This window comes from Genypterus blacodes, unplaced genomic scaffold (genome assembly GCF_046128005.1).
Source record: "Genypterus blacodes isolate CSIRO-AG114 ecotype Tasmania unplaced genomic scaffold, CSIRO-AGI_Gbla_v1 ptg000039l_1, whole genome shotgun sequence".
NCBI lineage: Eukaryota > Metazoa > Chordata > Actinopteri > Ophidiiformes > Ophidiidae > Genypterus > Genypterus blacodes.
Window position 1 is genome coordinate 6,283,746 of NW_027466852.1, and position 24,937 is coordinate 6,308,682.

At 43.4% G+C, this 24,937-nt stretch overlaps 1 protein-coding gene across 1 annotated transcript in view; it reads left to right on the forward strand.

The window, feature by feature from the left end:
* The first annotated feature begins 269 nt into the window (after positions 1-269).
* pkd1a (polycystic kidney disease 1a) overlaps positions 270-24,937 on the forward strand; it is a 51,053-nt gene continuing 26,385 nt past the window's right edge. The window contains exons 1-13 of the mRNA XM_076147864.1: positions 270-756; positions 13,103-13,174; positions 13,316-13,384; positions 14,303-14,374; positions 15,379-15,542; positions 16,480-16,730; positions 17,412-17,672; positions 17,773-17,941; positions 19,081-19,258; positions 21,298-21,515; positions 22,593-22,714; positions 22,809-22,959; positions 23,960-24,219. Coding sequence (XP_076003979.1) covers positions 482-756; positions 13,103-13,174; positions 13,316-13,384; positions 14,303-14,374; positions 15,379-15,542; positions 16,480-16,730; positions 17,412-17,672; positions 17,773-17,941; positions 19,081-19,258; positions 21,298-21,515; positions 22,593-22,714; positions 22,809-22,959; positions 23,960-24,219 — 2,262 coding nt within the window. The 5' untranslated portion in view covers positions 270-481. The remainder of the gene's footprint in view (positions 757-13,102; positions 13,175-13,315; positions 13,385-14,302; positions 14,375-15,378; positions 15,543-16,479; positions 16,731-17,411; positions 17,673-17,772; positions 17,942-19,080; positions 19,259-21,297; positions 21,516-22,592; positions 22,715-22,808; positions 22,960-23,959; positions 24,220-24,937) is intronic.

A 24,937-nucleotide genomic window follows, 5' to 3' on the forward strand; every position in this document is an offset into this window, starting at 1 on the left:
CAGTAAATCCCCTTAGTACACATTATGGTGTAGCTGTGTTTAAATTATTTTAATTTACAGTGGAAGTTAAAAAGTTTCCGATGTTATCACACCGAACAGGCTGGAATGTGACAGGTTGTGTGTCTGGGTCAATGAGGGAGAACGGCCGCACTGAAGAGCAGGATACCCTAGCGGCGCTTCGGTGAACTGCATGTCTTGGAAGCAGGAGGAGGAGGAGGAGAGAGGAAGTACTCCAAAAGTTTTTTTCCCCCTGAAAGGATTGTGGAAAAAGAGCCCCGTTAGGTTTTTCAGAGGAAGGGATTCGACCAAACGCTGGGGAGATAAGAGCAAATAAACGGCGTGAAAAAGTTCCTCCGTGCTTCTGTTCACTTTCCTCACATGAGAGCCGGGAAAGGCTGCTTGCTCCGGCCGGTTCCGTTTGATTTTCCTCCCCGCTCTGAGAGGACTTCCACCAGCAGAGGCGATGAGATGTGAGTGAGCTATGCCTTGTGGAAATGGACTGACTTTATCCAAGCGAAAACATGGCGTCTGCGTCCCAAACTTTAGCTTCTTTTCTAGTCTGCTCGTGGCGCTCTGCTGCCTGGAGGCCTGGGGCTCCGGGCCGCAGGGGGACGGCGGCAGGAGCTGCGCTCCGTGTCCCGTTAACTGTAGCTGCGCTCTGTCGGGGCCCCAGTCGTCCTGTGTTGTCAACTGCTCCAACATCGGGCTGGAAAGGGCCCCAGCGGCGGCGGACATCCCGCTGGGCACCAACGTGCTGTAAGTACACACAGACACAGCGGGGCGAGGGGGGAACCGACCCGGGGGCTCCAACACGCTCTACCCACACACTCAACGCTGCTTTGCCAGGGTTTCATGGTGGAATAGGACCAGGACTGACCTCAGCTGAATAGCGATGCTGCTAGGTCAGGCTGCAATCAGGTTGTGTTGCGGTGTCAAACTGGGAAGAAGCAAGGGTCGATTGAAAAGTATTGAGCCTAGCATAGAGAAACTTGAGGTGACGTAATTGGTTTTGTTTTTCAAAAACAATGTCGTCTCTGCCAAAGATGCTGGAGGGATTTTTAGAATCTCTCTCCACAGCTGATATGATGCTCATTACCTGAGGCCAAACAGGTTCCACAGTAATTATTTTAGGGGGGGGGGGGGAGTTGTTGGCACTACTTCAAAGCCAGAGCGATAGTTTGTAGCCATGGCAACAAGTGATGTGTGAGCTGGCGCATTGTTTACCTATGTTGTACAACTCAGGCCATTGGGTACCTCCAGAACTTTTAATTAATAATCACTTAATTCAAACGAAATCATCTGCCTCAGATCTTATCGCTACAGTGTGAGGCAGTACAGTGCACACCACAGTGTGTGGGTGGGTATGATAGCCTCATTGGTCTTTGTAATTTTAGTTAATTGATTTTTCACCCAATAGATAATTGTTGACCTTTTTCTGACCACTGGCTGTCTGGTGGTCCCATAGGCTGCTTTACTAGGGGTTTGATTTACATTACAGCACTGGTTTTCCACTTAATCAAGGTGTGTGTTAATATCCCAATCACATGTTTTACTTGTGTTGGTGCTTTTTGTTGTAGTGACCAGCATGAGCACTCAGATGTGGTGAATTGATTGGAAGCTACCAGTGGTTTGAGAGAGAAAGAAAGAGAAATCGAACATCCCAGATTGGAAAAGATTGGAATACATGCAAGGTCAACAGAAACAGTGTGTGTAGTGACGGTTTAGGCCAGGGCCCTGTATGATTTGCGTGGGCCGGGTTTTTTTTTTTTTTTTTTTTTTTTTTTTTTCTTGGTTCTTAGCTGGCTGAAAAACACAGCTCTCTCTCTTGTGCTCTCTTTCTATGTGTGTGTGTATGTATGGATTGGTAGTTCAAATGGAGTTTGTCACCACGAAAGTGAACTTGGTGATTGTTGCGCACAGAAACCTTAAGTCTCTGCTGCTGCATCAGAAAGAACATTCTGTTCTTGCGCAGACGGAAGCCATATGTTATCAATTATTTATTTCCCTCGAAAAATGGTCTTTTATGTAGCAACTTAAAGATTTACTATCAGAGGGGTTTTACTATACTACAGTGCTGTCGTCATCCAATGCATGCTATTTTGAAAGCTGCCTATTTGAGAGGCTTGACAAAATAAACAGTGCGACATTGTATCCACCAGGTTTCAAGAAGCCAGTGAAACAGTATGAACTGTGAGCTTTGAGCTGAAACCATCTAAGAGTAAAGACATTATGTCTATCTCCCTCTCCAGGCAACAGGTTTCCTCCATGTAACTTGACATTTAGTCCATTGTTTTTAAGGAAAGAAGATAAGGTCTGATTAGATCCTGCAGCAGAGGGCCCTAGTGGTCGATTTAAAGTAGATATTGTGGATCAGTTACATCGATCTCGGTAAACCACATCTATTCTATCAGCAGAGGCCCTACGGGGAGGTGACTGATTTGAAACATTGCTATGTTCTGTAGTTTAGCCCTCTGTCATTTGCTTCCACCACCAAGCAGAACGTTGCAATTAAAATCCTGTCATGTACTTCAATACTTTTTTATAGCTCTGCAGGTCAGGTTTGTCTTGCAGCGTGTATCTTACAAGATGCATATATATAGATATAGATAGATAATATATAGGTCAGTAATTCAGAGATTTGTCTGGTTATTGGATTTTAGAATGGAGGCTTAGGGCAAAGGAAGAAGTACGTAAATATTCAGGTGAAGTCACCTTGATTTAGCTGTTGTGGTTTTTGAACATAGTTTGCTGATGTAATCTCCACACTTGAGTGCAATATCAATTTGTTGTTTCTGCTTTGAGAACAGGACCTTTTCCCTGATGGTGATTTCAGGCCAGTTTGTCATTTTCGTAGATGAATCTGAGACTGTGGGAAAGTAAACAAACCTTGGATCTGAACTTGATTATATGTCAGCCGACTGCTCAGAACAGAATCTTTCTTTATACATCAACGAGGAGAGAAGCTGTAAATGAATAATAGGCCAAATTTGCAAATGGTGTGTGTGTGTGTGTGTGTGTGTGTGTGTGTGTGTGTGTGTGTCTGTGTGTGTGTTTGTGTGTGTGTGCGCGCATGCGTGTGCGTGCGCGCATGCGTGTGCGTGCGCGCATGCTCGTGTGTGTGCGCGTGCTTGTGTGTCTGTGTGTGTGTGTGTTGCGCAGCATTTCCATTGTCAAATGATGCTGAGGGCAAACCTGGCCACAAACATGTGTTGTAGTTTCATTGGTAGCAGTTGTGTCCATTTCTCTCCCTGGCTTCTCAGTCGGTGCTACAGTTCTGTTTATTTCTGTTGAATGTTACAAAGCTGTTGGCATTTCTAAATCACACTGCAGTGTTTCGCCAATAGCATACAGAAATTGACTGAAATTATCATTTTCTTAACTTGTTTAGTTTGCATTGAATCTGTTGGTGTGTGTTTTGCACCTGAGTGTTGGGATGAATTATAATTATAATTGGAATGAGTGTTTTCCTTGCAGTCTTCCTGTCACAACACTGCTGACTTTGAGGTTAGTGGCGCTTGGTGCTTCACTCTAAGCAAACTATCCAATTATCTTGTTATATACTGTAGCTGTTTCTTCGGCTCGACTAATTTAACATAAGCCGGCAGAAATATCTCCTGAGATCTCCTCTTTATTTAGCGCTGGTATAATTGTTCAAAATTACTTAGACGGAAAGGGATTTGACATTACTGTACTGATAAATGCATTCATTCATTTATTCCTTAAAAAAACAAATGGAAAAACAGCATTTTCAGTAACAATTCCTACAAATATTGGAGCAACTGAGGCAAACTCCACATGAACAACAATGACAAAGGCCTTCAAAGATAAAGGATGAAATATAATTGAATGTAATGAAGAAGGTGAAACAGGCCCCCGCTGGGATCTGATTGTTCTGATCTGATGGCTTGTCATTTGTAATGAAAAACGAGAAACGAGAGAAGGATGAAGTGCGAGCAATGTTGCATCATCCAGCGATCGACCAATCATTTCAAATGCAACATATTTCTTGCCTGTCGCTCCCTAATTCTCCCTAAATCTCCACCCTCCCCCATTTCATTCACCAATGGAAATGATTCCGTGGCAGGGGAATATTATTACACTCTGCAGTCCATCTGCTCCAACCCAGACACATAGTAAAAATCTCTTCACACTTCATATACAGCCGTGGGTATTTACTTCGGGGAAATACTTGTGGAATCATACCAGTTTTTTTTTATCATAAGTTATTGTAAAGGTCCACGGGAGTCAAAATACATCCAATGCGTTGCAAAGTCGAGGGTTGACAAATGCGTTACACTACAGACTAAACAATTTTGAAGTCTAAAAGTCTTTTGAAGAAGGTACACACACACACACACACACACACACACACACACACATCTTCAGGAGCCTTACAGATGCTTCGTGATAAACATGGTAACATAGTAAAAATGACCACAAAGTGCTGCCAGGGACTCAAGAGTTGATTCTTACAGTGAGTGTGAAGGGAACAGCTGCTGTATTTGAGCATTTTTACAGATGAAGACTCAGCTACCTCACGGGTTCTCAAACTGGGCTGCATGTACCACAGTTGGTATGCAAGCAAAGCAGCCATGGTTATCTCAGCAGAGAATTGAGAAATCTCTGGAAATCCTTTCTTTGTTCACAAATGAAATGGGTTTTACCAAGCCACTTCATTCTCTGGAGAATAATTTGGTCTGTTGTTCACATTATTCACATTGTTCTGAACTTGTGATTGCGCCATTTCAGTTATAAACCTACACATAAAATCTAAAGGCCATATAACCACGACAATGGATGTTTTGTACATTAGGGTCATTAAGCAGACGCTTTTATCCAAAGTGACTTCCAATAAGTGCGTTCAGCATAGGTAGGCAACTTGTACTGTGCGTCTGCATAAACAGGATTGATTCTTTCTTCTTTTTTATTTATTTTACATGGAAATGTAAATACGAGTTTACTCAGAAACATGAGTAGTAGTGAAGCCTCTTCTGTGCATCAGTGAAGACTGTGAATGAAGAATAGGAAAAAATATTGACTGAATGGACTGACTGACACAATGGTGTGTGTGTGTGTGTTTGTGTGTGTGTGGCCTGAAGTATCTACGTACTCTATGTCTCACGTCTATTTCCACTTTCTCACATTTACACTTCCCTTCCCTCTTTGTTCAGGCGGGTACCTGGAAATATGGATTTCAGACGCTTATGAATCATCACTGTTATACGTCATCAGTCTGTGTTCAGTGGGTTTCATAACTGTCATGTATACCACAGGTTTTCAAAGGGGGAACCAGGGTGGCCGCAGGAAGTTGGGGGTGTGGGGGGGTGGTGGAATAAAAGCAAAAATGAATACACAATTGTCATGGTGTTAAAAAAGCACTTTAATCCTTTATTGCGTGTCCCAACATTATTATCTGTGATCTGTTTCTGAGTGGCTGGCATTCAAACACTTCCCTCACGTAGTGTTGTATATATGTTAGACAACTCGAGAGCAAACAGGAGGCATCTTAGGAAAAGCAGCATACAAACTTTAGCCCCTACTGTTTTAAAATTTCATTCTTGAGCTATTTTTAAAATAATTAAATAGCGGGACGCCGATCATGATGTCTAGGCGGCAAAGGGAGCCATTTCCGACATGGCCATGGCTTCTTGCCCTCGACATGGTGCATCTGCCCCATACAGGAACATTTTGTGCCGTTTCCGTGGTAGCCAGATGCATACACATATACACACGGCAGCCCCGGCAATGTGTCTTTGAAAGTAGTGTGTTTACAGCGAGCAGCTCTGGCATTGAGCTGGAGGCCTTACAGCTGTCAAACAGACATGACTCCAATCTGAAGATTGTCTCACAGTCGGTCGGGACTGTTCCACTCTCTCTGTCTCTCTCTTTCTCTCTCTCTCTCTCTCTCCCCCCCCCCCCGCCCTTCCCTTCTCCTCCATCCTCCTACAGAGTTCGTCCGTATTACCATCGATACGCACACCCACATTTATTAAAGGTGCGGGTATATCGAATGTACCTTCCATATGCAAGGGAGGATTAGTTGTGTTACCATGGCAATTGTAACTGATGACATCACTCACAGAAGCACAGACCTTCTATCATAAATAAGACGGAAAAATGGAAAGAGAAGAAACGGGGAGGGAAAAAGACAGCTCCTGTCTATCCCGTGTGTCTGTGTGTTTGTATGTGTGTGTGTGTGTGTGTGTGTGGCTTTATGTGTGTGTGTTCTCTGTCCCCTTAGTAATTTTTAACTGCAGGCAACAGAAATGTGTTGGTTCATTATTAACTGACTAAAGTGGTGGAGGAAACAGTTACGTTGCAGGGAAAGGAGTTGTGCGTTTGTGTGTGTGTGTGTGTGTGTGTGTGTGTGTGTGTGTCTGTGTGTGTCTGTGTGTGTCTGTGTGTGTATCATGTTATTTTATTTTTATAATTTGGTCCCTGGGGACTATAAGGCTTTTCTCACTCATGCCTTCCAAACTGGCAACTGACACACAAAACACACTATTCTTTCATGTACACATGAACACAATTTGTGTATGTGTGTACTGGCAGAGGCTCTGTTGTGCGCATGTGGGCATCCCTTGCATACTTGGCGACAGTTAAAAAAAGGCAAATCTCTGCCAGATGTGTTTGTTGACAGACTAGAAAGGCTGAAAGAGAAGCAGATTCTGAAATCAAAATCATTGACTACAAGCCATTTGTTTGTTTTACGATTCCAGTTCAGAGTAAACACCTCTATACTTAAAGCCTGAGCCAAATTAAAGCCAATTTTCATCTTATATCTCAGCTGATGCTCATGAAATGTCAAACCTCATCAGTTGCTTTGGTCCAAATGGCTCAGAACTCTCACACGCACACGCACACGCACACGCACACGCACACGCACACGCACACGCACACACACACAGATTCACACACCCTTCACATACCCTTCATACCCTTGTCGTTTCCCTTTAATTAGCGTTATTCATCGCAGCTGCTTTAATGACGTGTGGCTTCACTCAGTGCTTAGGTGCTAATAAAGCATGACTCGCTTAATTGCCCCGTAATCTACAGCTTCATGTCAGCGGAGACACTTTGCTGCGTTCCTAGGTTGTAGCAAAGCAGAGCCAGGACACTGAGTAAACAATAGTGGCTCTAATGACACAACATCACACCCAAAGCTTCGTAAAAAATGTATATATATACAATATATGAGTAAGGAATACCACACAGAGACTCCTGCAGGTGCTTGGAATGTGTTTGTGTATTTTAGGAATCTCTGATCCTGATGCTTTGATGTAAGATGTAACTCCTGCACTGTGTTTTGTCTTATGCCTCATGTGATGTGTGTTCTATATTAGACACTTTTTATCCATCACAGTGAGCTTAGATTAATAGTTAGATAAGTCATAGGTAAATAAATTAATAGAAATAAAAAGATAGATTAATCAGATGTATTTTTCGCCAATGTAACGCCACATTCCCTCCCCTATTGATGTCAGTGATGAAGGCGATGGAGCGAGACGAGGCTCAGACAACGTGTTTGTTAGGGACCATTCCACATAAACAGTTACATATATACACACACACACTGTGTGTCTCTTTCTGCACTGCTAGATAACAACAAATCAAAATGTGACATCATCCCGTAGATGACAATGACCTTTTACTGGTCTTTGTCTTTAATAAAAAAATAAATTATCTGAAATGAATGATGAAAGGCCAATTAAAAGAATGAGAAAAATAGTCAAAATAATCGAAAATTGCTAGAAAGTAATGAAAGTAGTACAAAATAGTATTATAATGAAATATGCACATATTCTGGCTCACAGCATCATAGTCTACATTTTGTTTATACTAATGGATCATTTTATGGCATCCATATTAAATTGGCTGAACTATGACGATTTCTCAACAATTTTATGAGTTGGTCAGTTAGTTAGTTGAGCATTTGTTATAATATATCTTTAATATAATAAGTTGTGTAACAGACCTAAATTTGAGAGTATATACATGTACATATATCAATGACTTGATTAATAATTGAAGGAATGAATAGATCAGGATAACCCCAATCTTTACTGCTTCATGAATAATCAGTGTCCTAGATGATTGTTTTTCACGCCTAAATTTTAAATCTTTACCCTTTGTGCTGGATTATGTTTTCAGTGAGAGACAGCAGAACAGAGGACAGTGTTCAGGATGGGGGGAGAGGGGGGGGTTGTTTTTGCTTGTTAACAGCTCGACCTCGTCATTCTCTTCTCTCACTTCCAGAGAAGAGAGAATGAGCTGCAGAGTGACAGTTACACTGTTCGACTCTCCCGCCTGCAATTAGATGAAAGCAGCCAAAACTACAGACTGCTGCAGGAAGTCTGTGCGATTGTGTGTTTCTGAGGAGAAAGACCACGCTGCCGTCATTGTGGGCCGCAAAACAACAACAACAACAACAAACAAGATCCAGATAATGATAAAAAGGGCCTTTGAGACTGAAATTTAAATATTCTATTATTCTATCTCATCTAAACTGCAGGATTAAAATATACTGTAACATCATTTAAATTCAAATGAAAAGACACATGTTGCATTTTCAATTTTCAGCCATGCAGAAATGAAAAAATACCATCTATAACCTAAATCTAAAAGACTGACCTATAAATCTATTTCAGTAGCATGGGCACTGTTTGCATCATGGCCTCCAATGCTCTCACACATGTGCTCTGCCACAGTTGAGCTGCACACACAAGTCTTACTACGCCTTTGTGTTTTCCTTTTCAAAGTCAGTAGATGTATCAGTCAAACAAAGGATGCAGTGAACACAAAGAGCTGAGAGCAGGATACAGTGTAGAGAGCAGAAAAGGAGGAGACGAAGGCCGCCAGCCTCAGACCGTGTTTACGACTGAATCAAAGATGGCAGCTTCTTAAACAGCTGGACGACATGCTGCTTGCCTGATTGAATGCAAAGAGAGGCTTCCATGTGCGTCCGAGCTCTGGCAGGAGAAACGTGGGACTGTGTGAAAATGATACAAACGCTGGCATTTCCTCAATAGCACAGATTATATCATTTCAATAATGACCTGAAATGATGTCAGTTATTTTTTCAAGTAATTACAGGGTCGAGCCATAGACGGCATTTAGGAAAGTTACATTTTCATTTTAAAAGTGGCGGCCAGGCGTTTGGCACATGTGAACTCACTTATGAAAGCAAACTTATGGACAGAACGTGGTGATTTGTTGCGCAGTTTCATTGGAATCATCTCTGGCTGTTTCTTCCTCATAGGGCGACTGAACAGAAGTTGGCCCTGGGACCCATATTTGGTCTGAACTCACATTTATGACTTCAACTAATGTGGAACTGACAATCAGCCGCCTACAGTTTCGTTTACCAGAAAAAGAGTGAGCTGCGAGTGCAAGTCCGCCTCAGAGGATTTTGTTCCTCTGCACATTCTGACAGCATATAAGTGTGTGTGTGTGTGTGTGTGTGTGTGTGTGTTATGTGAGTGCAAGTATGTGTTTTCCAGTGAGTGAGTGTGTTAAACCACTGCGCACAGCTGCCCTTGACTCGCCAGCTGGACACCAGACAACCTAGGCAACAGCAGCTGGAAAAATGGACAGAATGTTCTAAAGAGAAGAGGAGAGGGCTTGTGACCCACCCTGAGAGGCTGCGGAGCAAAATGCAGGAGTTTCTTTTTTAGACCAAACCTCTTCATCCAACACTCCCCTCTCCATCTTCTCACCCATCCCCCTAATTTCATGCTCCTATTCTTTCCACAATAGGGAAAGTACCCAATAAATGTCCCACTGCTCCTGAAGCCTTAAAGTGGGGATACAAGATCTCTCTCTCTCTCTCTCTCTCTCTCCTTCTGGCCACCTCAGGCAGGACAGTGTGGGCTGTCCATCTTCACTTGAAGCCGCGTCAGCGCAGAGAAGACCAGGCGAGCGCGGGACAGATGTGGCCTGCTGCTCACTTCTGATGTCTCCTCTGCTTCCTCTTCTCCCTCTCTCATTTCTCTCTCCTCCTCCTCCTCATCGACTCTACCCTCTTCTTCTTCTTAGCATCCTTCCCTTTGTCAGTTTGACAGTTTTGCGCCTTCCAACCCCCCCCTTTCTGGTCAGACTCCTATATGGTCTGGCCCGGGCTTTGGATATAAACAAAAGGAGCGCAGCTTACAAAAGGAAAACGAGGAGTGGAGAAGGAAAGAAAGTGAGAGAAGTGTGTGGGGGAGGGAGCAATAAAGGAGGGAGGTGAAGGGGGATGAAAGCGACCACAGAGCAGTCTGTGTTTAGTGGGTTAGCGGAGCGTTGGCCTCCGATCACAGCGACTTGGACTGAGCCACCACAGTGCAGCAGTTACCAATCTGTCCCTCCATCAGACACTCAATCATCAACATCATGAATTGTGTTTCTGAGTGCTAAGTTGTGTTCTCGTTTCTCTGCAGAGATAAATAGACATCCATCTCACTTAGTTGATGTGGCTTCCTTGCTTTTTGCCCTTTTTTGTTTCTTTATCTTTTTTCTCTACGCATATTTCTCTCTGCAGTCAATGCCCTCTGTCATTTCAATTGGCTCAGCACAGGCTGCTCAATGAGGTGTGTGTGTGTATGTGTGTGTGTTTCGTTCTCATCCTCCAGCTCAGAATAAGTGGCACCAGACAGGCCTTATAAGGAGTGGTTAGATCATTGGCCACACCGTTTGTAAAACAGAACCATATGTGTACTTTCTGTGTATGTGGGTGTGTGTGTGTGTGTGTGTGTGTGTGTGTGTGCGTGGGTGCCTGCGTGCGTGCACGTGTGTGTGTGTGTGTAAACCAGAACCATATGTGTCCAGAGGTAGCAGAGAGAACAGGAGCCAGTCGCTAATAGACACAATGAAGGTCACATTATATGGTCGTGCTAAATGCGCACACACTCTCTCTGCTTGATCCGCTCAAGCCTGTGCTGTGTTTACCATAAGGTCAGGACCAAACCTGCACCTATGGAGGTTCACACACACACACACACACACACACACACACACACACACACACACACACACACACACACACACACACACACACACACACACACACACACACACACACACACACACCTTGGCATTGATGTGGAAAACATTACATAAGTGAGTCGAGGCGTCTGCCTAATGTGCTGATTATCAACTAGTGGGAGAAGCTTTCTGCTGTCCTGTTTCATCTACTGATGGCTTTAACAGAAGACAAATCTCTCTCTTGCTCTCTCTCGCTCTCTCTCTCTCTCTCTCTCTCTTGCTCTCTCACTCTCCCTCTCTCTAGGTCTCCGTCTTTCTTACACAGTTTGTCTGGAATGTACAGATGTTTCCTTTTGGGAATAGGCATCCTGTTCACACACACACACCACACACACACACACACACACACACACACACACACACACACACACACACACACACACAGAACCATACAAAGCAGCAGAGCGAGAGAGGGGACTGCATTCCCACACACTCAAACTCACAACTCGCATTCACATTTCCTTGCCTAAGACGTCCACTTTTAATATCTGCTACAGAATGAGTCTTTAGTAAACTTAAACCATTGCTGCACACAAAGGCTACAAACAAATTGCAGTTGTTTTGACCAACTTGTCAAATCTCATGTGCATTATGAAAGTAAATCATCACATGCACACAAACACTTTTTGTCCTCCCTCCACTTGTGGCTTCCCCCTTGTTTTCTTTCCTCTCTGTCTCTCTCTCTCTCTCTCTCTCTCTCTCGTCTCCTCTTTGCTATGAAGACACACGAGGGAAGAGACTAAAGACACTTTTTAGCCAAGCTCTGTCCTCTCCTCCTCTGCTGTCTTGGCTCTTCATCAGGTCCTCTCACTTCCTTTTCCTTCCTTCTCAGTCGCTGGCTCAGATTAATGACGATCACATGGAGGCGTTGTGATTCTGTAAAGGTGTCAACATGTATGCAGAGACAAAAAGGTGACGTGATTCTAAAGGATGTGTTTGAAATGGAATCAGTCACACATTCATCACATTAATATTTGCACAGTATATTTATTAAATGAAAACAGTATAAAGTAATGAAACCAACCACTTCACTATTAACATAACATATGTCATCGGGATTTCAGTGCATTTGTTAATTTTCAGGCTGTAGAACAGATCGTAGGTTAACTGGTAGCAGAATTCTAATTCAAATTTGTTCTTAAAATAATGAAACAATTAGGTGACATCTGTTTTGAGTGTCCACAAAATTCGCTAATAGTTCACTTCTTCTGCAAAACGATACAAAAGGTCAAAGTTGTTGGAGCCCACGTGCAGCAAACTTATAAAATGGCTTCAACCACAGGTGCTTTCCCCCCGGCTCGGTTCTCTCTCTTCCGCGCTAGCCTCGATTGTTTCTCATTGTTGGCGTAGACGACACAGAGTAGCCTGAGGAAGCCAGAGTGCCACTGCTGTCTCTCGTTGGCTCGTTTTTGGCAGTTTGTAGTAAGTTTGGATGAGTGAGTAAGACAGTGACTTTCTCTTTCCCGTCACGATCTCAGTCTGCTCACATCTCAGGCCTCAGGTGAAGTCACGGTCAGCAGCTCAAACAGACAAATATCATGGGATTAAATAAATACGTAATTGATTTCAGCATACGTTTAAAACACCCCAAACAAACAATATAAGCAGACTACTTAATTACTATAAACAGATTGTTTAAACAGCATTCGTGGAGGCTTTGTATTGTATTTATTCTGTCCTGAACTTCGAGCCTGAACCAAAGCACACTGTGCCACCGACTGAATTAATAACTAGTGTAGCTACACTAATAAAAGGAAACATTGTCGTTATAATGTGACCCTGCTGATACCACACGCTGCTGCTGTCGGGCCTGACTCAACCTGAACGCTGAGGTCTAAACCCCTCATGTATCTGGGAAATATATATATATATATCTACATATATCTATATATATGAATCAGGCCCGACGTGACGCCAGTCGGGCCCCGACGGGTTCAGGGAGAGATGTCAAACACTATATGAGTGTCATAGTGTGTGTGCGAGTGCGTGTGTGAGAGAGCGCGTGCGTGTGTGTGTGTGTGTGTAATCTTCTGGCTCCCACATACATTCTAAGTGTGGGTGTGTTGGTTTTTCTCTGCAGAGATCTGTCCAGGAACCACATCTCCTCCCTTGATACCAGTCTGCTAGACCGCCTCACTGGGCTGAGAGAACTGTGAGTGTATATACACAGTATATTGTGTGTGTGTGTGTGTGTGTGTGTGTGTGTGTGTGTGTGTGTGTGTGTGTGGTTGCATGTACATCGTTTCACATGAAATATTCTGCCAATAAATAAATTGATTTATTCATCAATCAGGTATCTTCAAGGCAACAGGATCAATGTTCTCCCGCGAGGAGTGTTCTGCTGTGGCCCGCTGTCTATTCTGTGAGTATAAAGGGGGGAGAGAGAGAGAGAGAGAGAGAGAGAGAGAGAGAGAGAGAGAGAAGAAGGAGGTGGGACGACTTGGTTTAGTCTGCATTTAAGTAGTCAGAAAAACCAAGAATAAGCTGGTTGGGCCAATGAGAGCGTTCACAAAACATACACATGTAATCACACACACGCACACACTCCAATCACAGCGCCATTAAGATCAATTACAGCTCACTGCTCCAGGCTCCCACTGTTCAGCTTCCAGACCTCCCTCCATCTTTTTCTCCATCTGTCCATATTTCCCCTCCTCCGTCTCCATCCATTACCTTATTCTTTCCACCATCTAAATGGGCATTTTAGCATGTGTCTGTGTGTGTGTGTGTGTGTGTGTGTGTGTGTGTGTGTGTGTGTGTGTGTCTGATGAGAGAGAACTCTAGTGGTTTCCATCAGTTCCTTCCAAAACCGCCACACAACGGTCCCATTATGTAGCCTACTGGAGGGAGGGAGGGAGGGAGGGAGGGAGCGAGGGAGGAGGAGGTTCATGTATGGACGAGGAACACGAGGAGCAGAGGAAAAAGCAAAGGGAAGGAGAGGAAAGAATGGAAACCAAGCATGAGGGTGGGAAGTTGGAAGTGAAGGAGAGATCTAGATAGAAGCCCTGTCATGCTGTCAGTTACTCAGCACTTTTATGTCTCTGTGTTGTTCTTGTTTATGAGACCAATGTGTGAAAATCCACTTTAGTAAACATCACATCTCTAAGAATCATCTGTGAGTACATGAATTTGCATTTGAAAAAATGAAGTAGAAAAACTTGTTGTCTCTCTCCATTCTTTTAATGAATCACTGAGGCATTGATTTGTTTTTCACACACTTTGTTTGTCATTATGACACTAATAATGCCATTGTTTTAATGTCAACATGTCTTTTTTTCAGTGATTTGAGCAACAATCGGATTACAACCATAGAAGAAAGAATTTGTGATAACCTGTGCAATTTAACTCAAATGTAAGTAAGAACAATTCACCTATGCTTGCTCTCTCTCTCTCTCTCATTCTCTCTCTCTCTCTCTCTCTCTCTCTCTCTCTCTCTCTCTCTCTCTCTCTCTCTCTCTCTCTCTCTCTCTCTCTCTCTCTCTCTCTCTCTCTCTCTCTCTCTCTCTCACAACAACACATCACATTTTCTGTAAAACTAGTGCAGAGAATGTATGTAAAACCTTTCTCTCTATACTGCCACATAAGAACCACTTAGAGACACATTCACACACATACATACACATCAAATTGGTCACACCCACTTAACTTAGCAAGCACATCTACCTTGCCCACGCGCAAGATGCTGCTAATGGTCGTTGTGAATGCAGTGGGAGTTCTGAGTAAGTCCTTGAATCTGAATTGTGTTTGTTTGTCCTCTGAACGTGGCTCAAGAGAGAATTTAATCCCATTGTTCCCTCTCTCCTCTCACTCCGTCCTTCCACTCCCCTTTTCTTCATTTAAAAAAATATATACTTTGCGGAATCCTTCATTTCTTTGGTAAGCAGCCTTCACTTACAAGACATGACCCTGTGATGAATCAATAATATATACCTGCTGAGGATAATACATATCTGCTCACAATGCATTATCCATTACCTCTAACGGTTACAATGCAGGCATCACCTTGTAAAGCTGACAAATATCTACATGAAGTTATCCAACCAACACAGAGATGACTTTTGCCTGAGTAATTAGTTTGGCTTTGTGTTTGTCTCCACTCTGGTTCTTAGCTGGTGGACCAACAAAGCTATTCATTAGCTTTGGCTGGCGGACATTTGGTACTAATCAGCTGTGAACAATCAGCTTTTCACAGCGTTAGTTGATGGAAACCGAAAATGGGAACACTTCCACCTTTTGTTCATGCGATTTAATTTTATATTCCATCAAAAATATAGTTAAGATCAGATTTAATTGTTGTGTGCGGGTTGTGTGCAGTGTTTCATCAGCACTGATGGCGTGTCTCTCTCTCCCCTTTAGCGACCTGAGCAGTAACCCCTATGAGTGCGACTGTAAGCTATTCCGTTTGGTCAGCTGGCTCCACGAGAAAGGCGTGCGGCTTCGGCGGCGTGAGTCAATGCTGTGCAATCATCCCCCTGACCTCCGCAACCAACCTCTGCTCAACATCAGCCTGCTCACCTGTGGTACAAAACACACACACACATACACAAAAACTTGCAGACATGCAGCCAAAAACATTACAAAGAGTGATAAGTGTCCCCTCCATTTTTATGTCATTGTTCACCCATTCTGTCACTCTGGGTTTCACAGTGAGTAAAACAATTATTCAGGGACGTGCATACCCATAATAAACCCTGCGCGAATAGAAGTTATTTCTTATTCGGTCACACACCCATTTCTTTGGCTCGTGCTTGACCAACTTTTTGATGGAGGCACGTTGACATCACTGCAGACATCGCCCGTGTTCCAAATCACGAGTAGTGCTTGACATTGTGCACAACAGTCAAAATGTTACTGCAACGGCGGGCTGCAGTGTTGATGCTGCCCAAGAGACTCAACTCAGGGCTAGAAAGTACGCAAGAGCAGCTGGATGAATAGCAAAGAGACTGAAGCTGTGACATCGCATCAATTTGGCTGACCATTTGACATAGCTTCCTAACCCATGTTCACCATTAGATCAGACCATTTCATTGCATTGTTTAGACACTGAACATACATCATGGAAGTTCTTGAAATTGTCTTAACCTTTTCTATATGTCTGTGAATTTTGTGGAATATCTTAAGCTTTCATTACTACAGAAGAGTCTTGGAAGAGACTGGAAAACTGATTTCGGAGTCATATCTTTGAGACGCGGCCTGATCTCTACTGTCTCTCTGTGCCATTTTCATTCAGGCAACAGTACTGAGGTGTTGTGAGCTCTGGAGACAGACTGCTAAGGGTTTTTTTTGTCAGGTTGCACTCGTCCTCTGAATTTTAACATGAGAATTCCGACTGAAAACCCTTCACTATATGGGAGTACCAGGGTAAATCTCATTAAACCAGTCTGTGTGCCGGTTAGGTGGTTTTTGTGGTGTAGTAGTAAGTAGGTGGACTCTGAGTCATTTGCCGTCTCTCTTCAGGACTAAACTATGCAGCCTGTCTGGAGGACAGCAGCAGCAGCGGTGGGGGGCGCAGCGAGCTGGTTATCTTCTCATCCTCCACGCCGGGAAACTTCACACGCGAGCAGTGTAACAGCGAGTGTTTCGCCGCATCGCACCGCTATGGAGGCCTGGGGGCGAGCCACGAGTGTCTCTGCAGCACAAACTCTGAGCCCAACTTCATCAGCGAGTCTCAGTGTTCTGCTGCCTGTACAAACCCCCATGTTATGAAGGTACGCCAGCACAAAATAGTTCAAGATGGTAAATACGTCATTACAAATTTCAGAATGTATCGGAAGAAAGAAGCTTTGTTGCGGGTTTTTGACATGGTTGTCATATGTAACAGGGTCAGCATGGGTCATTTGTAGCTCCTGTCACTATATGAACTAACAAATTGGGAGTGGATTGTTAACGGAAACCTCCTCCTGTGTAGCTTCCTTTATTTCCCTTTGTCTTCATTCCATTAACACCACAACTTCCTTCTCTTGCTTGAATGACTTCCTCCAGACTTTGATCCAATTTCCTGCATGACTGCTGCTCAGAGGAATGTGATAGAGCTTTGATGATAACTCATTGGGTCTGCTTTGACTAATAAAGGAGCACTTGTCAGTTCTTTTTATTTGACAGGGCTCGTACATCTAAACAATATTGCAAACAATGTAACAATGATGTAAAACATATAAGACTCAAGCTATTTTGCAATACAGCCCTAGATAGGGTGAGAGATGTAAAAAGAGTGTTAAATTACAATAAAAAAGCATGATAATGACGAGGAAAAAACATTGTACTTCCAGGAAATTTGACTGACTGAGTTCTCATTGTTAAGAAAGTTTTGTGCTGTAATTTGCATAATACGCACTTGCACCTATTATCAATTTAATACCTCATCCCCACGTTCTTCCCTCGACTCAAAGGAATGTGGGTGGACTCTGGCCCTGGATGTCTTCGCTGTGGACTTCACGGTGTCGCTGAAGCCGCTCCCCCTACTGAGCGTTCATGACCACATCAGTTTCTCTGCCGCTTCTTCTGTCACTCCGGTCACGCTATCATGGGACTTTGGTGACTCTTCACCCCGGGTCAACAGCACAGGGACAGACATCACCACAGCGACACACAAGTACGGACTTCCGGGGCATTACGTGGTCAGTTTGATGGCCTGGGCTGGACACAAGGAGGTGAGAGAGAGAGAGACAAAACATTTCATTTAAAGTGAACAGAGGCAAACCACTTTCAGTTGATATGTGTGATTGTAATTTCCACTTTCTGCTTGTCCAGGTGCCCACGCGTTTGGAGGTGACCGTGACAGTGCCTCCTAAGCTGAAGCTGCATTGCCCTCCTCTTGCTGTTGCCAATAAGAGTTTAGAGTTCACACTCGTCAGCTGGGGTGCTCTCGGCATGGCTGTGGACTGGAGGATCACAAAAGACGGCATCCAGGCTGCCAAAGGTACGATACCCCCACCACTCTCTGCCTCCCTTGATTTCAGGCTGGTTTAAAACCTTGACCGATTAGGTGGCGACTACAAATGAGACACAGGCTTGTTTTAGGGTTGAATTAAAAAAACCTTACCACTTCATGGTCTGGCACATCCATTGTTTGGCAGGGGCCCTCTGGCTGTTTTGGAATCCCAAGCTGACTGACTGAAGGCAATCAAGGCTCTGCTGTCCGGGCCCAGAGGCTCTGGAATGTCTGTCAGAGATGTTCTTGGTTCAGTTAGTGTCGTCTTTTAAATCACATCTTATAACCTTGTTTAGTAGATATAATACTAGTAATTAGTATCTAGTAGCGCAGTTTTGAGAGGTCGAAAGTATGAGAAGTGAGAACACATCATTGCATCCCTATAGATATTTCTCACACATATCCAACGCCCTTGTCTTTGTGTCTGCAGACAGTCTGTTAAAATGTATTTCATCTCTTGATTTTTATGATGAAGCCTTTAGACAGAATTGTAATCTGCTGTAGACAGATTATGCCCTTTCCACTCGAGGGCAAATTGAGCTTCAAAAGTTGTAATAGACAAGGAAAAGGTCGGACTGTGAAAGACAAGACTCAACCTGGTCATTTGCAGAACATTGTTTGTGTGTCAAACTTTTTCATTTTTGTGATGATGAGATTAAATGACCAAACTAATAGTTTTGTTTTGAAAATGAACCAAATACTGGCATTAGAAAACGATAAACTGATATTCCACATTTTGACCCCTTATTTTTCTTATTTTCTATTTTAGTAAGCTCACTAAATGTTTGTTTGCCTTTTGTAAAAGGCAACTGCAGGAATGTGTTCTCCACTTGAAGGCCAATACAACAATACTTCCTTTGTTGACATGACTTGTAATCATCACATCAGTCATCCAACATTTTTGGTCATAATTTAATATAATGGTTGGTGGAAATTGTACATCTACCACTTATCAGCATATATAAGTTCTGCATATTCTGATTTACGTACAATGTGTTCAGGAAGTTGTGGATACAGCTGAAACCTTTTGAAGATCACCTTTGGAAAAGTCAAATATCTAATTATTGTATCATTCCTCGCTTCAGAGGATCATGGTTAACTATGTGAAAATGTCTTTTCTCTGCCAGCTTCCCCTAACTGTCCAAAGGATCGCGTGTACGACGCAGAGACCTCACACTGCTTCCAGATTGTTCCCGGGGTGTTAGGCTGGACTGAAGCTCGACGCCAGTGTTCTGATCGTGGTGGGGATCTGGCTATAGTCAAGACTGATGCACTGCGTAACCTCTTGGCACATAAAGTCACACAGTGAGTGCGTTCTGTCTGTAAGGGTTTGTGGAAATGAGTCTTGGTATTTCTCTGTTTCTGAGTGTGTGTGTGTGTGTGAGTAGTGTTTTATTCACTTCACTCTAGAACATTATGAACGAGGTACGATCTGTACCAGCATTCTAAACTACAGAAAACTCTGTTTATCAACTTTCCTTGTTGAGGCTATACCCCAGAATCAAAATGACTAATCAGTTAAAACTTTTGCATTAGCATTTCAATTCAAAGTTGTTCTCTGAGTAACACCTCTAGATTATGCGATCGGAAATCAAAATTGTTCCTCAGCCAAATAAGAAATGAGTCGTACACATTTGACAAAGTATTTAATCCTATCGATTCAATCCATGTAGATGCTACTCCACATTAATGCCTTTGTAGAAACATTGCACACAGTTGCATAGCAGCAATTCCTAATATTCCATTTGTTCGCAGTCAACAGAGGAACATTGTGACAGTTGAAAAAACAATTCAAATTTTGATGATGATTTCCCTAACTCTCGCATCTCTTGGATGTTTTTCGTTGCTACCCTGGCTGCATGGAACCTTTCAAAGCGGAGCTAGCCTTGTATTCAGAAACTACGACATCATGATTGCAGGCTCTGGTACAAAAAACAGTGTGCATTATTACTTAAACCCAACATAATTCCTTTGTAGTGTATGTGCGCCTATGGAATGCTATGGATATCTGATGGCCAAGCTTTTATAAAAAGGTTTTGACCCAGTTCTGGTCTGAGTGTCTCCAGTGTTTGGAGTTTAGGTCGAAGAGGATCACAAAAAAAACATCTGTAAAAGCACAGCTGCTTTGTAACTTTAACACCCTGGGAAAGATGTCCATAGTTCACTCTGTGTGTGTGTGTGTGTGTGTGTGTGTGTGTGGTGTGTGTGTGTGTGTGTGTGTGTGTGTGTGTGTGTGTGTGTGTGTGTGTGTGTGTGTGTGTGTGTGTTTGTGCACGCTCCTGACCCACACCCACCATTAATGTGAGAGTAGAAGCCCTGCAAAGTGGATAAGAGAAGAAGAGAACACCTGTTGTAGATGAGTTTGTCCCCTCTCTCCTCCTCCTCCTCCCCCCCTCACGTTTGCCGTCCACCCCCTCACTCTTACATAAGGAGACTGTGTTTTTTGTCACGGGGACCCTTTTCGCCCTCCCTCTCTGCTTGTATTTTTTAACACCTGTCCACTATTTCAGATGTTGTTTTTACAGATGTGGACACTCAGCCAGTCATTTATGTGGATGGATTTTTTGACAATACATCTAAAATTCATCAGTTCCTCCTCGATTCTCCCCGAGACAGTACACGATTTTGATTTCAACTGCTGTGTATGGTAGGAAGGAACATGAACGCAGGGAGAATGTGCCGTCCGTCAGAAGACTCTTGAGCTCAATTACTGTTCCAAATGTCTGCGTCTCTGCATGTTTTCAATTTAGGGTATTTACTAAGACTGATTATGTAAATGAGCACAGCCACCAAAGGGTAATTGGAATGCACACCTGCTTTCCAAAGACGGTAAATCATAGGTGCAATTACCTTTGTCTCAGCGGTGACCAGCAAAGTGAAATTAGCTGTAAATGAACTGTAATTGACTGTACGCTCTTCTCCAGAGCACTTTACTATGACCTCACATTCATACACTGATGGCAGTGGCAAATCTTGCACTCATTCACCATCATTCTCATTTTACCAGCGCAGCGACAACAGTATGTGTCTCCTTACCGTCTATAATAAACATAAAGCTTGGCCTTGAAGTGAAAATCATATAACTTTTGTATGAATATCCAACTTTTCTTCAGTTTCTTCCCGTTGGGTCTCAATCAAGCCCATTTCCACACTCCCTGTGCCCTGCAATTATGGACATAATTCATTGATGCAAGTAGAACTTACTGTGACCGAAATAGATTCAAATTCAGCTTTTTTGTGTGTGTATGTGTGTATGTGTGTGTGTGTGTGTCACTTTTCAGCTGAATACAGTATGTGTGAAGGAGGCACTGCATTAATGTGTTAACTGTGCATTCCTGCTGCAGGGAGCGAGGGGTGTGGCTGGGCCTGAGCGACGTCGTCTCTCCAGGGACACTTCGCTGGGTGAACGGCTCCGAGGCGCAGGAGGGAGAGGAAGGCCTGGCGCCGTCTCGCTCGCAGCTCTTCCGCGGGAATGTGTGCGTGTCTCTCGATCAGCGCGCTCACACCAGTTCGCATCCATGCAACGCGAAGAGGGCCTATATCTGCCAGTATAGCCCCCAAGGTAAGCTGTCTACACACACACTTGCACTCAGGCAGAACATAAACATTTCACCTAATGCCTGATATTCCATAGGAATACCAAGGAATGAAAACTAAACATCTAAAACAAAGAGTAGAAGGTAAAATCGAATAACCTCCTTCATGACTAATCACGAGCTGTGACATCTGCAGGCTAAACTGTAATCCACCTTAGACAGCTCTCTAAAGAACCACTTCCATTATCTCCTTAGGGAAACACAAACAGATGTAGAAATAAGAAATCTACAAGACTTTTTGTGATTCTTATGCGTGTTATTACATTTGTATTCAAATGGTTATTGACTGATATTTCTGCATGATTACAGAAAACTGGAGCACACTTTTTACGTATTATGCAGCAATAACTGCAACCGTTCTGAGAAATCAAACCCTATTGAAAGTGTTCAGTCATCGAGATCTGATTTATGCTGCACCAATTGTCCAATCAGGGGATAGAACAGTGGTTATTTTGGTGAAAGAGCATGTGCACAACCAGGGAATCGTATAAATAGCGAACATCAACGGATTTGAATATTGAAAAGAGCTACTACAGAGATATTACTCAACCTAAAGATAAACAGTTCATAAAAGAGTTTGTCCCACAAAACTATATAGCTTCTTAATTTAGAGCTGAATAATGATAATAGTGATTAATAATAATTGAAAACAGATTTTTTAAAAACAGCCTCTCAACTATGGCCTTGAAAATGGATGGGGAATTAATTGTCCAACAGATGCCTGTGCTAGGCTGTGTGTGTATGGTTGTGTGAGTGTGTCTGAGTGTGTGTACTCCGAGTTCACACCGTGTCCGGTTATTTCTGTGTTTGTGTCAGCCAACAGTCAGCTGGGAAAACTGTGTTCCTTTATTCTGACAGAGGTTGCGTTTGGTCCGGGTCTTTATATCAGAGCTTTGTTCCTCCCTCTCTGTCTCAGTGTCAGTTTGTCAGTTTGTTACTTCATCAAAGCTTATAATTGCACCCAGCTCCATCCCCCAATCCTTCCTGACACCTTTGTTACCTTGACTTTGTTTCTCTCTGCTCCACACACTCTGTTTGTGTAGTGCGTGTTCCAGATGCAGGAGTCTACATGTTGGGCCTGGCTGTGTTTCCCTCTCACAGCCCCCTGCACCGCCCAACCGCTGCCCTGCTCTCTGCACAGTTACCACCCACCAATGGCATCGAGGTTAGAAGGAATCTCAGCTTTTGCAATCAATTAAGTCTTCTGCCTCTTTCCGTCTCATTCTCATGCTTTCCTATGCTGTTTTCTTTCCACCCAGGTGCTCTTGTTCCCGGCGTTGAGCTTTGTTCATGCTGGTAATCTGTCCTCCTTGGAGTTTGTCACTCAGGAGCTCACCTCACTAGTTCAAATCCGATTCCAGACCTACAGACCCCACTGCCATCACCCCGGTTTACACCTGCTGCTACCCAGTGAGTCACACAGACACACATTATTTGCAGGTGTGATAAAATTGTATATGCCAGCTGCGTCCATCTCCAAGGTTAGACACATAAATACAAGCAGTCTGTCCGATGGTGTCAGGTAGGTGAGAATAGTATGAACGGACAGAAACTATGGCAGAACAGAAGTGGGGACAGCAAGTCCAGGACAAACAATGTCACCTTTCTCCTGATCGTCCCAGATGAAGGAATCCTTGTCCTTCACCAAACTCAGAGATACTGTACAAGCATATATATGCAAGTATATTGACTGGCACAAGGCACAAACAGCTAAGATGCTTTTGAGTTGCTTCTCTTCCTCGTCACAATGAAATAGCAGCACCGATGTGTGACAGGGAGGAACAATGAGAAAGAACGAATGAATGTCACAGGAACTCGTTTAGTTTGAAGGGGAGCAGATGTCAGAGATTAATAAGTTCATGTAACTTAATAGAGGTGAGGAGATATACAGTGTGTACTTTTTGAAATACGCTGAGGTCAGGTTTGGTTAACCCTGTTGGGAGTTAGATATGAGCCAAGCACACAGAATAGCTCCAAACACAATTTACCTCACATGGATATTCCACAAACACACACATTTTGGCTTGTTATGTTGATGCTTTAAACCAATTGTTTGTCGCATTCATCTCAGCTATCTGTGTTTGTTCCATTTTGCCTGTGATTTCCTTTCCCTTTTGAAGTATCATCGTCCTTTTTGTTAAGAGACGCAATCATCTTGTTAGATTTAATTGAGATCATTTTGGCGATGTGCAGATTCTCACTGATCCAGTGTGTTCTGCAAACAAGCGTGGTATCCCCTTTAGGGAAAATTGCTCTTTCACTGGAGAAATTATGAATAGGGATATACAAATCCATTTGATCTAATTTAGTGGATTCATTCTCTGAACATGTGCAGTTTATTAAAGTAAAATTGCTTGCTCAAACAAATATTTTTTTTCTCCCCTCCCATGCTGATCCATCTGTGTCTTAGGTTGTGGAGGTCCAGTGTGTTCTCCAGTGGCTGTGTGTGTACCCAATGACACCAGAGGCAGTCCACCCTCTTGTCCCCCTCTGCAGCAGTGGTGCCCCTTCCAGAGTCAGTGCCTGGCGCTCTCTAGTCCCTGCCTGCCATCCTCCTGCCCCAACTGCACTCAGGCACACCGCCTGCCAGCCGGTGTGCTCAGGCCCAGATACACTCTACAGAATGAGGTGCTCTTCACCCTGCCTGCAGGACCAGCTGCACACATACTGGTGAGAAAGTACGCCAATATTGTTTGGGGCATAGGTGTGTTTTTGCTCTTTCAAAAAAGCCCAGAACAAAGCGATGTTGCGTTCAGGCTCTTTACAGCCAGACTGCATGAGCAGTTAAGGAACTGCAGATGTTGCACACAGCAGCCACCTGACTTTATCTTTTGCTGTATTATTGTATTTTTTCCACTGATGGTTCCTGTTGCACACCTGGCCGTTTGTAGGAGGGAATCTCTCTTGAAACTGCCTCTCCACAGGTGTCTTCCTTTTCCTTATATAGTACATTAAGGCAGAAAAACCTCTGATCTATAAACGGGGGGCATGAAAGAAAAAGTTTGGGAACCACTCCATTAAGGCTTTTTGGAGCTCTGAGTCAAAGCTGTTTGTTGTTGTGGGCCTGCAAAGCCGTTTGAGACACTGCACATGACCTCGGCTCTACAAATACATTTGACTTAATTCGATTTGACAGCAACACAATCACAGACACATTCAGTTTCTACTCCGTTCAGTTGTTGACACTCAGTAACTTGAGTCTCTCTGATTTTGACCTTTTACTCATGCTGAAATATGCATCTGTCGAGTTTTGCTGTAGGCAAACAGTCTTCTGAGGTCGATAGACGGCGCAGACCTTTGTTTACTTGAGCTGTATCTGCATATCTACTTTTTATTACCGTATACCACAACAGATTGATCCACAGATGTACTGAAGAGCTAAAATGAG